We start from the raw sequence: 13,975 nt of genomic DNA on the forward strand, positions 1-13,975 counted from the left end.
AGCTATGATGCAGGTCGTCCTCGTCCCCACTCCACACATCCTCCGTTTCACCCTCCTCTTACCCCTTCCACAACATGACAGGTCCTCTACAAGCGCTCCCCAATTTGCTTCCATCTTGTTAGACATCACAATCTACAGTTGTACCTCGGTTAACATCCGCCCCGTTAGCACGGTTTTCAGTTAACAACCAAACTTTTTGCAAAAATTTTGCCATGGCTTGCATTCACCCATTTGCTTAGCATCCAAAACATATTCCGGTTTGTTTACGCAGCCATCTTGGATCTCACACACACAGGAACATAGGATCGCAGAATGTATTATGGGCCGTGGGTATCATTTGCATAATGACTGCACTGACTTATCCAGCATCAAGACTCATGATAAACCTACTCCTTTAAACTGGCTTCCATTTTATTCTGAAGTGCCTTTGAGTTTCTTGAAAACTGCTTTGAAATAAAATGTATTATCAGGTCGGAAAGGTCTATCTTCTGATTTTCTGAAGACTACACTGTTGGAAATTAGTGACGTAAATCCTAAATTAAATGTCTTGACTGTGAACTCTAATTATTCATGAATTGAAATTCAATTAGCTGCTGGACAAATGAGATTATATGGAGAATGAAACAATGAATGAGGGCGACATTATGTCACACTCATTCGGCGAAATGATGTTCACTGTAAAACAGGCAAGTCAAGGCTCGCACTCGCATCCAGTCGCTTCAATCTAGTGGGAAGTGGAGAATGACACATCACACAGCCTCTGGCTACGGCCCGGCGTTCACAGAGACAGGGATGCGCCACTCTTGATCTCACAGAGCCAATGTCTGACTTTCAAGTTCCAATCCGAACCCCCCTTTTCTCATCCACTACACCTCGTCATTCACAGACTAAGAGGGCAAAGAGCAAATATGGAGGCGTATCAATGTACAAGAGAAGCGCTCGTGAGAATCAAAAATAGGATGTAGATCAGGGGTCTCAAACTCAATTTACTGGAGCTCGGGTCTGGGTGAGACTGGGCCGCATCAGGTTTTCCAAAAAAAAAAACCCAAAAAAACGCATTTATTAAAAACAAACATTTTTTAAAAACTTTGCTTTGGTTCCGATTTTCTACAAGAAAAGCTCTGATAAAACATTCCACTGTTCTCAAATATCTTACTTTTTATTTTTCTACACAAAATAAGATGAAAAATAAATAAACAAATCAAGAATAAAGAAAATCAAATCAATCAGTAATAAATATAATAATAATAATAAAACGGCAAATAATAAAAACTTAAAAAACCACATATAGTTGGTGGGTAGACAAATTATTTTTTTCAGATTAAAATGAACAAAGCATTATTAGAGCCCTGTAGACATGACAAAACACGACTATAGTCACATTTATACTTTTTTTATTTACAACATATTGCGCAACTGCAGGGTCTTGAGACACATGCTAACTCGCAAACTAGAGAGCTAGCGACCTAAACGGTAGCCTCCAAGTTATTTCCTTTAAACTTAAAAAAGCCAAAAACTTACCACTTCCACACGGATAGGGAGGATAACTATTAACAGTTATTTAACCTTTAACATGAACATTAATCAAACGTAATAATTTTTTCTGGGTACATGATACCATACAGCATCCATATCAAACTTGCGCGGGCCGCACTAATATTAAACTTTCATATCAATGCAGGGGCCTCAAACTAGTGTCCTGCGGGCCACAGTTTGAGACCCCTGATTTAGATACAATATTAACTAATTTAAGCAAACCTATAAACATATCTGGCACAATCACACACACACATACACCATTATGTCACCTCTACCATGAAACCACCATATACTACATCCGGTCTTTGAGCCTTTAAGAGTCAGAGCGGTGTTCAAAATGTTGGTACACACAAAGTACAATAAAACTACAGGCTTTCACTCATTCGAATTATAGCTTTTAAGTGGCAAATGTAATACTTTCAGGACAACAATATCGCCACTACTTCATACTTTAGCCTCCAGTAGATTTTCTTGACAATCATAAATCAAAGAAAAAGAGCATCAAGTTTCCACGTAGTCTAAACATGTTCAATGCTCAGTAAATAAACACCAATCGGTATTTCCATAGCAGTAACATACCGGTGCTTTATTTCAGTAGCGTTGTCAGTTTCCTCCTAACTGCATCGCTACTTTCTTCAATCTACCTCATCATATCAGGCAGTGAGTCTGTTTCCGTCCTAACTGTACAAAATAGCTCCTTCCTGCACAACTTCCTTTTTTTATGCCTTGCATGTCGCATAGAGTAACCATGGGGTTACTGTGCTTGAGCAGGGATTCTCAACTGGTGGGTTGGGAACTAAAAGTGGGTCGCATTGTTGCTTTCAGTGGATCGAGGGTCTATGTGTTGCCTGGCAAAATTTTATTAAGTACAGTATATAAAATTATTATGAGGTTCATTATTGTGGAATTTAGGAATTCATTCATTCATTTTCTACCGCTTTTCCTCACAAGAGTCGCAGGGGGTGCTGGAGCCCATCCCAGCTGTCTTCAGGCGAGAGGCGGGGTACACCCTGGACTGGTCGCCAATCAATCACAGGGCACATATAGACAAACAACCATTCACACTCACATTCATACCTATGGACAATTTGGAGTCTCCAATTAACCTAGCATGTTTTTGGAATGTGGGAGGAAACCGGAGTACCCGGAGAAAACACACGCATGCACGGGGAGAACATGTAAACTCCACACAGAGATGTCCGAGGGTGGAATTGAACCCTGGTCTCCTCGCTGTGAGGTCTGTGCGCTAACCACTCGCCCACCATGCAGCCCAAATTAGGTGGTTGACTACTATTTTATTTACTATACTAAATACCTCAATATCTTCAGAAAGGCATCAGGGGTAGCAACATTTCCGTAACAAAAGTTGTCACATTATGTTTTTCGAAGTCAGGTGAGATATATACTCAACTGTATATACAAATGTATGATTTCTAACCAGAGAATTTAAGTCTACATGCATGACTAACCAATGAAATAAACATTGGACAACAGAAGGGCAAACCGCCAACGTGTTCAAAAAGCAGCTCTCATTGCTATTTTGCTAGCTGCAACCAAAACATCACCTAAACATGAAAAAACCCACACACTGTCTACTACCATTTTCACTACAAACTATTTAAAACAACAAACTACAAACTATGCTGAAGAATGCATAATATTTAGAATGTTTACCTTTTGGAATTAAAGGCTGACTCATGCACACATACAGTAGCTTCTACATCCAAACGCCCAAAAAACCCTCAAAAAACCACACACTGACCCCCTAGCGGTGTCACCTGAAACTGCACCGTAAACCGTTTTTTCACTGTGTTACATATATCTGGGCAAAACATATATATAATGACCAGAATCCTATGGGCGACTTGAGAGAGAAGAGAAGGTAATCAAGTGGGGTGTTACAGTGCCGCCCGTCGTCCTACACACAGTTGTAGATATCTGCTGGAGAACAGAGACAGGACTTTTCACCACTGCAGCTCACAATCCTTATAATATAAGATATCTGAGATGTTAAGATTTGAAAAAAAAAACTGGCACTTAGCTACCGGAGTCGGCTTACATTGTTTCTACAGGATGGAATTCATAGTATATCTTGTGTATATAATCCGTCAGAACTATGCTATTATGGCGCTATACCTCTTCATCATCGCTGGGTACACAGTTGTAGTCAGATTCCGAGGTCTCCTGTAGTCTCTGGTATTCCGCTGTCTCCCCCATGGCGGTCCTTTAAAACCCGGCTTGTGTCCTCAAAGGTCCAGATCAAGTGAGCTAGTCTGAAATGATTGGTTGTTTCAAGTTGGGTGCCTTTGTTAAAGAAATTGTCATCCGCAGACAAACATTAGCTTTTTTTTTTTTTTTTGCCCAGATGACATACTGTAATACTCCCCACCTTTATTGTTGTGCTCATTTTGGTTGAGTCAGCCTAGACAAAGAGTTCACGGTTCACTGCTAACGCCTGTGCTCACTGACCAGGTGCTGGTCTTGGCAAGAACTGATTTGATGGAGCATTCTGGTGAACGCTGGAAAACATAATCCTCATTGAAGATAGAATAGCGTCAGTAATTTGTGTTGTCCACGCTTTTTACAGGGGGAGGAAAAGGAAATCCATCAAAATGCATTTCCTCGCATCTTGTGGTTACGGCGGTCAGCTTTCATCACTTCATCAACGGGTCCCCTTCAGTGGCGCTGCTGCAGTCGGAATGGAGCGCTGAAACCGGACGTGATGGCTCTATTTCTACTGGACTGAAAAGTCCTTCATGTCCACTGTTAGCGTTGACGAGTTCTCGAGCAAAATCCAGTGATCCGTGTTTTTTGTTGGTTCTCGATGTTATTCCATCCTTCCTGTTCTCTACGCAGATCTGGAGCAGCTGTAGCAAACACTGATTTAAAAAGCGACTTGCTGATTGCTCGATTGATGCCTAATCCCTGGCTGTTGTTGCTGTTATTGTGCCCCCCCCTCCCCCGCCCCTTTCTTTTTTGAATCCGTACCCTTTAACCTGATTTCCACGCCCCCCTTCATTTATTTCAACGCCGGCTTTAGCGAGTGGCCGCCTCTTCTATTACAGCGGTGACGTCCACCCACCCCTCTATCTGCCCACTCGACACGGCGGTACAAGCAGTGGTCGTCCTGATAGAAGCAGCCAATAGCGGCATGGCAAAGTGAGGAGGGGGGGGAGGAGTAGGAGGCGGTAGGGGAGCCCTAATGAGGGGAGTTAATCTTCCATCTGAGAGGGATAAAAAAAAAAAACAGCCAGGATGCTTTGTGTGTTTGTGTGTGTGTGTGTGTGTCGAAAAAGCACCTCTCCCACTACTGGGAGGGTATCCAGGCCATCTGGAGCCACGTTGAGTGGACATCTGGATGGAGAGGAAAATAGAATAAAAGAACAATGTGTGAGAGACCACGAGTGCATGTGTTTTGGGCATGATAGCGCCTGCTAACCACTTCATTATATCGACTTCTATAGCAACCCCATTCGCTATTATTCCTAAATATAACCATTCCGGTTTTGTTGATGTCCTCAGGCCGGTTATTCGCAACATTAGCTTTTTGCTCTCATTTCCTCTCCCCCTGCTTTGACCCTCTAGCGGCAGGTGGTAACACGTGAGCGACACACAAACATGGGGAACTCCATCAAAACCCAGCACACAAACATTAGAATTAAGATGCTTTCTTCTTTCGTTTGGGGAAAATATGGCTTTGTTTTCCTGGTTTCTACAGCCTGTGGTTAAAAACCTACAAGGAGCGATCCATATTGGTCACGCTTTACTCCGGAGCAGCCAATCAGATTCAGAGTCAAGGGGCTTAGAGCCACGCTTAGCCCCACATCAGCGACTAAATCAACATCTCTGATCCTCAACTCACTTTATCTGTGTACGCTTTTTGGATCAGTTTTATGTCATTTTCAAGATAAAATTGATGAATCATGAATGATTACATGTCTGATATTAACTTTAGTGAAAACCTGTGTAAAACGGCGTCATTTTCCAGATTATAGCGCGCACCGCTATGTAAGCCGCAGCCACTGAATTTGAAGAGAAAAAATGGATGAATGGACATATTTAGGCCACATCAACATTCGATATTTAGTACACAGAAAGATTCTTCAAACTTTTGATTAAATGCTTTTCCCCCCCAAACAGAGCCAAACATGGCTAGTTTAACAGTAGCCTGCATACCATTGTGTTGCTGGAGCCTATCCCAGTTGTCTTCAAGCGAGAGGCGGGGTACACCCTGGACTGGTCACCAGCCAATAACAGGGCACATATAGACAAACAACCATTCACACTCACATTCAATTAACCTAGCATGTTTTTGGAATGTGGGAGGAAACCACGCATGCACGGGGAGAACATGAAAATTCCACACAGAGACGTCCGAGGGTGGAATTGAACTCGGGTCTCCTGAGCGCTAACCACTTATCCGCCGTGCAGCCCCGTGTCGCGTCAAACAGTGCATGTAATATGACTAGTTAAACAGTGTGTGTGACGTGTTGGCTAGTAGGCTACCTACCATTGTGTTGTACAGTCCATAGTACCTCCATGCCTGTTGTTTTGCAGGTCTACGCTTCAAAAAATGTATATAGGCACAAAAAAAAATCCTTCTTGTCAGTATATTGAAACCCAAACCTTGAGACTCAACCACAGTATAGCTCTATGATTTCCGCATTAATGGAATTGTGGAACTGGCCAATAAAAACAGAATGTACTGTAAAATGCGGACTCTCGCAGAAGAAGTATTTCCCTGGTGGATCACCCCACTGCCACGCCCCCTCCCGAACTAAACATGTCGAAACGGCTACATACATGGGCAAAATAACTTTGAATCTTCTCACCAACAGCATGTGAATGTAACCAACTGCTTTTTGGTAGTTTAGCACGCTAGGGTGGCTGTGTATGTGTGACACTGTATGACCCTACACTAACTGAAACTCTATTAACTTAAATACAATTCTATTATATATGATTTGATAAGTTGCTTCACCGAAAACTAGATTTGAAAAACTGCCTTTGGAAAACCTGGAATATGTGTTGAGCAAAAAAAAAAAAAAAAATTCTGGAGCTTTACCCTATGACCCCAACAGCTTCATTTGTCAGGCAATTTGAGTCCGGGAGAAAGTAAAGCTGAGGCTGTTAAAACATGTAAACGCCTTCTCTTTTCCATATGATGGAACGCCAGGAAAAATACATCAAGACAGGCTGTGTGGGTGTAATGGTATAGAACTGAACCTCTCAGACCAAACACCACCGCTAAGAGACCACTGAGGGTCCTTAACCCCTTGCAGGATCATGACTCCACGGTCCCACCTGTCTCGTTGCGGGGAGACCGCGGTCTTTTGGGGACAGCAGTAAGCTGTTGAACAGGAGTCGGATGAAATCCCTGATGTCTACTGGAAAAATAATGCAGGTGGAAAAATAATCAGTTTTAACTGTACAGATATGTTTATAATCACACTTCATCTGTGTAAGTGTTTCATGCCTCAGGTCATTGCGGTGGGTACTTTTATTAGGAAATACTATATTAATATAGTATTATATATAATACTATATAATATATTTTGATATAGTTGTCAATTCCCTGTGACAAATATATTAAAAAGATCTCTGCAACGATTTCTAAGTTCTACATTTTGAACTAGTTCGGCACACTTCCCGAGAACTCACAAGGGTCACAGGCGTGCTGGAGCCTATCCCAGCTGTCTTCGGGCGAGAGGCGGGGTACACCCTGGACTGGTGGCCAGCCAATCACAGGGCACATATAGACAAACAACCATTCACACTCACATTCATACCTATGGACAATTTGGAGTCGGCAATTAACCTAGCATGTTTTTGGAATGTGGGAGGAAACCGGAGTACCCGGAGAAAACCCACGCATGCATGGGGAGAACATGCAAACTCCACACAGAGATGACCGAGGTTGGAATCGAACTCGGGTCTCCTAGCTGTGAGCAGCCCAGTCTCAATAATTCATTCATTCATTTTCTACCGCTTTTTCCTCACGAGGATCGCGGGTGCTGGAGCCTATCCCAGCTGTCTTTGGGCGAGAGGCGGGGCACACCCCGGACTGGTGGCCAGCCAATCACAGGGCACATATAGACAAACAACCATTCACACTCACATTCATACCTATGGACAATTTGGAGTCACCAATTAACCTAGCATGTTTTTGGAATGTGGGAGGAAACCGGAGTACCCGGAGAAAACCCACGCATGCACGGGGAGAACATGCAAACTCCACACAGAGATGGCCGAGGGTGGAATCAAACTCGGGTCTCCTAGCTGTGTGGCCTGTGCGCCAACCACCCGTCCATCTGGCAGTATATTTTCATAAAATCATTTAACACAAAAGCTAAGCATTTTTTTCATTTTATTTCTGTACTGTACCAAGGAATGTACTGAACCGTAAAGATGCCATATGGAAAATGGCCACGAGTCATCGTGTTCCGTTACTGTCCGTTACTGTCATGGCAGCTGCTACCGTGCACAGCTTTTGAGTCCGTAGGTGTGGAGCTAATGGAAAATGCATTGTTGAACGACGGCTCGCTTTAAATCAATCAGGGTTAGTCCGGTTCAAACATTCTAACGACTTCCATTTACAGTTCAGAACACAATACAAGTTGTAGGGAGAAATATTATCCTCTTTTATTGCCACTTTCCCAGAAAGATTTCCACTTCGGCTCAGTGTATGTATGTGTGTGTGTGTGTGTGTGTGTGATACATGCAACATAATTCACAGCTCTCATGCTGTCTTTCTAGGAAACGTCAAAGGCACGCACGGGCTTGGGAGGTGTTGGCTTTCCGGCGTCCCTTCAGGCTAAACAGGTGGGATTTAAGAGAGCAAAAGCCTGGTGAGCGGTGCAGGGCAGCGAAGTGCAGGATTAGGAGGGGGGGGGGGGACACAAGTATGACAGGGGGGCCCCGGTGGCTCAGCTATACGTGCGTTTACGCCAAGGTCGCAGGTGATGAGCTTTGCAAGTCATCAGGAGCTAATCTGGATGCCTGCTCATACATGTCATTCTTGGGGGTTTATATTGTGTTAATAATATCGCTATTATTGTTTTCAAATCATATCTTTTCTTGTGCATTATTTCATAACATCACGCTGTATTTCAATTTAACATCTCTGTGTCATTTGCATAGGTCCACGCCACAAAACATAAGAGTATGCACATTGGATATGTTCCCTATATGGCCACAAGGGGGCAGAGTGAGGCAACTCTGTATTAGGAAAGTGGCACTGGACTTTATATTTGAAATGTGGATCTTTACAGCATGGGAAATGGCCTGCAAATACTCGTAATAAATAATAAATAATAAATAATAAATAATAAATAATAAATAATAAATAATAAATAATAAATAATAAATAATAAATAATAAATAATAAATAATAAATAATAAATAATAAATAATAAATAATAAATAATAAATAATAAATAATAAATAATAAATAATAAATAATGGGCTGCACGGCAGTCGAGTGGTTCGCACGCAGACCTCACAGCTCGGAGACCAGGGTTCAATTCCACCCTCGGCCATCTCTGTGTGTGGAGTTTGCATGTTCTCCCCGTGCATGCGTGGGTTTTCTCCGGGTACTCCGGTTTCCTCCCACATTCCAAAAACATGCTAGGTTAATTGGTGACTCCAAATTGTCCATAGGTATGAATGTGAGTGTGAATGGTTGTTTGTCTATATGTGCCCTGTGATTGGCTGGCCACCAGTCCAGGGTGTACCCCTGCCTCTCGCCCAAAGACAGCTGGGATAGGCTCCAGCACCCCCGCGACCCTTGTGAGGAAAAAGCGGTAGAAAATGAATGAATAATAATAATAATAATATAATTGAATAGCAATGTTATCTAAAATATGCAAGGTTCCTTCCTGGTTCCAACAAGTACAATAAATGCAGGTGTGTGTGTGTGTGTGTTTGAGCAGTGATACGGTGTCACTTTTGGCCACTGCAGAATTGCATCACCTCTACGTGTGTGTGTGTGTGTGTGTGTGTGTGGTCAGTCAATATGCAATCAGCTCTTCCGGGCTTAGCCACCCAGAAGTGAGTGATTGAGCATAGTAGAAGATAAGAAAGACAACACAACACATTGTGCACCGCGGCCTTGAGTGTGTACTGAGTGAGTACACAATGGAAAAATGGGGTAAGTTTAAAAAAAAAAAAGCACACATATTTAGTACACAACCAGATATGAGGAGTGCAGCAGTGGGTGGTATGGTGTGACAGCCGGATCTACGGTCAGGGTTAAAATAACACTGACCTGCCTCTCACCCCCCACACACACACACCCCTCGACCCCAACCAGTAATACACACATACACAAATACATGTACACACACACTTAGACTCCCGGAGGCTCCCTTTCCTCCTCTGTCTACCCTGTCAGTCTAAGCCCCCGAGGCCCTCCAAGCATTTGGAGACACTCTCCACAAAAAGCTCACTCACTGGTCTCTGATGCTATTCTAGGAGGTTTCTATCCCCACATCCTTTATTCCCGACCCTCCATCCTCTCAGTGCGTGGTTTCCGTCTACTCTTTATTGCATGACATGATGAGGCTCGACCTCCTAAGTTTTTGTGTGACCTTTAAAGCATATTCTTCACCAAATTTATGGAAGTAGTCAAATAATGACCATTTATTTTATGAAAATGAAATAATCCCATGCATTTTTCAAAAGATAACCCCTTCACTATCTGTGAATTTAAATTATTTTACACCGATTGTTGTGTTCTATGGCTAAATGAACATGGAACCTACCAAAAGAAAGATAAAACCATGGCCTATACATAAAGCATGGTACCCATAAAAGAGCAACATTCATTCATTTTCTGGACTGGTGGCCAGCCAATCACAGGGCACATATAGACAAACAACCATTCACACTCACATTCATACCTATGGACAATTTGGAGTCGCCAATTAACCTAGCATGTTTTTGGAATGTGGGAGGAAACCGGAGTACCCGGAGAAAACCCACGCATGCACGGGGAACACGTGGAATTGAACTCCGGTCTCCTAGCTGTGAGGCCTGCACGCTAACCCCCCCGTGCAGCCATGACCATAGGTGAGAGTGGGAACATAGATCGAGAGTAAATCGGGAGCTTTGTCTTCCGGCTCAGTTCTCTTTTCACCACGACGGTCCGGTACAGCGACCGCACTACTGTAGATGCTGCGCCGATCCGTCTGTCGACCTCACGCTGCAACCTTCCGTCACTCGGGAACAAGACTCCGAGATACTTAAACCTCATTCCCAATCTGGTTCTTAGGACATGGGACGATTATCGTCCAGAAACATATGCTATAAATTATGCTAACTGAAATAGCTTGGAGTCGCCAATTAACCTAGCATGTTTTTGCAATGTGGGAGGAAACCGGAGTACCCGGAGAAAAACATGCACGGGGAGAACATTCAAACTCCACACAGAGATGGCCGAGGGTGGAATTGAACTCGGGTCCCCTGGATGTCCGCCATGCAGCCCAAAAAAGCAACAAAATGACGAATTAGTTGGTCGTCAATTGTAGAAAAGAGCTTTTTTGTCAATGATTGGTGAACTAGTAACAAAAGAATATTTCCAGAGGAGTCTTGTCTGACTTAAACAGGTTTAAGATTAGCATCTTTGACATCAGTGGCCGTCATGCTACTAACATAAACACTGATGGTCTGGCCCTGATAAGTAGACATCAAGGCTGGCAGTCGTGTTCTGCCATTTAAAGAAACATACACGGGTGCACATGCCAACAAAGTTTAAAAATCTTGCAGACGCCAGCATCTTCGGACTCGGATAATCAGGTGACTAGGACATTCGCCATGCATTAACTGCTACGTGTGTTTTAATGGTGCACAAAGAATTCCTACCTGAGATGTTTAAGCCTGAGAAATGTCGTTTTCCAACACAGACGCTGTTCTCAGGTGGACGATAGAAGGTCAGACAACCTTAGACAAGGCCCCCAGTCCATTTGTCCAGCTCCAAGCCCATGGCGCCTTGATTTCATCGCCATTCATTGGTCGAAACTAATCCAGGTGTGTCTCCTGAGAAAAATCAAACATGGCTGACATTACTCTCTGTTAGAAAGTAATTTATTTTCTCTATTCTCATAGAATTGTTCATATAAACGATATTCATATAAACATTCTTTGGGTGATGATTACATTATTGCCATAATATATGGACTTTAATCATATCACGGAACAACTTTATTCCCACAATTATAACTAATTATTATTAGGTTACAACTTTTTTTCCGGGTGGCACGGCGGTCTATTTGTTAGCGCGCAGACCTCACAGCTAGGAGACCAGGGTTCAATTCTGTGTGGAGTTTGCATGTTCTCCCCGTGCATGCATGGGTTTTCTCCGGGTACTCCGGTTTCCTCCCACATTCCAAAAACATGCTAGGCTAGGTATGAATATGAGTGTGAATGGTTGTTTGTCTATATGTGCCCTGTGATTGGCTAGCGACCAGTCCAGGGTGTACCCCGCTTCTCGCCCAAAGACAGCTGGGATAGGCTCCAGCACCCCCTGCGACCCTTGTGAGGAATAAGCGGTAGAAAATGAATGAATGAACTTTTTTTCCTGTCAATATTTTGCACTTTTTCCAAAACATTACACAGCACACAAAATCACAGCCTTCAAAATAAGTCACATGTTTTTCTCCCCCCCCCCCCATTTCCTGGGGGGGCCGTCAGCCACCAGCCGCCCACTCATACTGTAAACACATGTCGTCAGTGTTGACAAGCGGCATTAGTCATTTTGTCCAAATGACCAAAGTGAAACCAAACCAGTCAGTCCTATGAAATGCACAAGTTACCCTAACATGACCCGCTCTGCCGTAAAAAACTAAATCTGACATCAATGATTGGCAGTAAATCCATAAAGCAGCGTTTCATATTCTTTGGCGTTATGATGCACTGTGGACTGCAAAATCAATAACACTGTAGTGGGAGCAATTTCCAGTGTTGGATGTAAATTGAATTGACATTGTTCCAAGTCTGGAAAAAAAAAAAATAGCACAGTGATGGTGAATGGACAGAAACAAGAACACAAGTCACACAGCACTAAATAAAAGTAGCTGGCCGGAAATGTGTTTTCTATTAGCCCTAAGCTACATGAGCTATAGTGTTATTTACTTCATGGAATGTACCAAAACAAAGATTAGACTCCTGTCTATCATCAGGAAAAAAAAGTTTGTTTCTACCATTTTCCGTTCTTTAGGAATCAGCTATAGAACATAGGTAAGTTTCAGGAAAATATCAGTTCCCAACTAAAAAAGGGTTGACGCAAATATGTTTTGTTTTTGCTTGTGGCTATTTTTATGGCTTAAAAGAGCTTTGAAATATTAACGCATTAATGCAATGTTGCATCATTGCTCAAAAAGATGTTTTGGTTATATCAATATGTCTTAGGTATTAAAATAAGTCATGCACAAAACATATCAATTTCATGCATGCGGTTCCTGCTGTGAATAAACACACATAAGCAATATGGCAAGTAAAAATGGCTCCATCCTTATTTCTTTCTTCAGTGAGTCCAGAAGAGTCAAAAAAAACAATCTGTCCCATCCCAAACCCAACCTCACATGACACATTTACATACGTTATGCAACCATGCCAGTGGGCTGGACAGGAAGTAGGTATTTTATAGGTTACGTCCCTACCAAGGTCCGTATAAACAGAAATAAACATCAAAGACAATGCATGCACACCAACCACAAATGTGGAGAGGAGTTACTGCGCTGACCTCGGAAGTTACAACAAAGTCAGTAATTTAGAATTCCAAAGACATTTTGGAGGAAAATACATAAGTAGCACAAAAAAAACGATGCGAGACCTCAGCAAATTGACACATACCGTATGTTATATATATGTTCTTATTATGTCTACTATATTGGGTAATACGAGTGTACAACTGACTATAGGGGTTATTTCACGCCTGTAGGGCTCTAATAATGTAAACTCAAACAGGTTTTCTAGGCTCTAACTATGAAAACATTCCACTTACTAACTCATTCATTCATTCATTTTCTATCGCTTAGCCTCACAAGGGTTGCTGGAGCCTATCCCAGCTGTCACCCTGGACTGGTCGCCAGCCAATCACAGGGCACATATAGACAAACAACCATTCACACTCACATTCATACCTATGGACAATTTGGAGTCTCCAATTAACCTAGCATGTTTTTGGAATGTGGGAGGAAACCGGAGTACCCGGAGAAAACCCACGCATGCACGGGGAGAACATGCAAACTCCACACAGAGATGATGTTGTATATATGCTCTTATTATGTCTACTATATTGGGTAATACGAGTGTACAACTGACTATAGGGGTGTTATTTCATGACTGTAGGGCTCTAACAATGTAAACTCAAACAGGTTTTCTAGGATTCCACTTACTAACTTTGAATCCAATATGGTGGTTGGGTTTGGCGTAATTT

At 42.6% G+C, this 13,975-nt stretch overlaps 1 protein-coding gene across 3 annotated transcripts in view; it reads right to left on the reverse strand.

Annotated features, from left to right (window-relative positions):
* Positions 1–13,975, reverse strand: part of tnk2b (tyrosine kinase, non-receptor, 2b) — a 52,819-nt gene that overhangs the window by 33,181 nt on the left and 5,663 nt on the right. Inside the window, exons 2-3 of one of the 3 annotated variants that reach the window (XM_078791416.1) lie at positions 11,401–11,574; positions 3,676–3,812 (exon numbers count right to left, since the gene is read on the reverse strand). In XM_078791416.1, coding sequence (XP_078647542.1) covers positions 3,676–3,756 — 81 coding nt within the window. In that variant the 5' untranslated portion in view covers positions 3,757–3,812; positions 11,401–11,574. Of the gene's footprint in view, positions 1–3,675; positions 4,514–11,400; positions 11,575–13,975 lie in introns of those variants that run through there. The other 2 variants (XM_078791418.1, XM_078791417.1) reach the window with 2 other exon arrangements.

The sequence above is a fragment of the Doryrhamphus excisus genome, linkage group LG6, assembly GCF_037039965.1.
Source record: "Doryrhamphus excisus strain RoL-2023G ecotype Guam linkage group LG6, RoL_Dexc_Guam_v1.1, whole genome shotgun sequence".
Lineage (NCBI taxonomy): Eukaryota > Metazoa > Chordata > Actinopteri > Syngnathiformes > Syngnathidae > Doryrhamphus > Doryrhamphus excisus.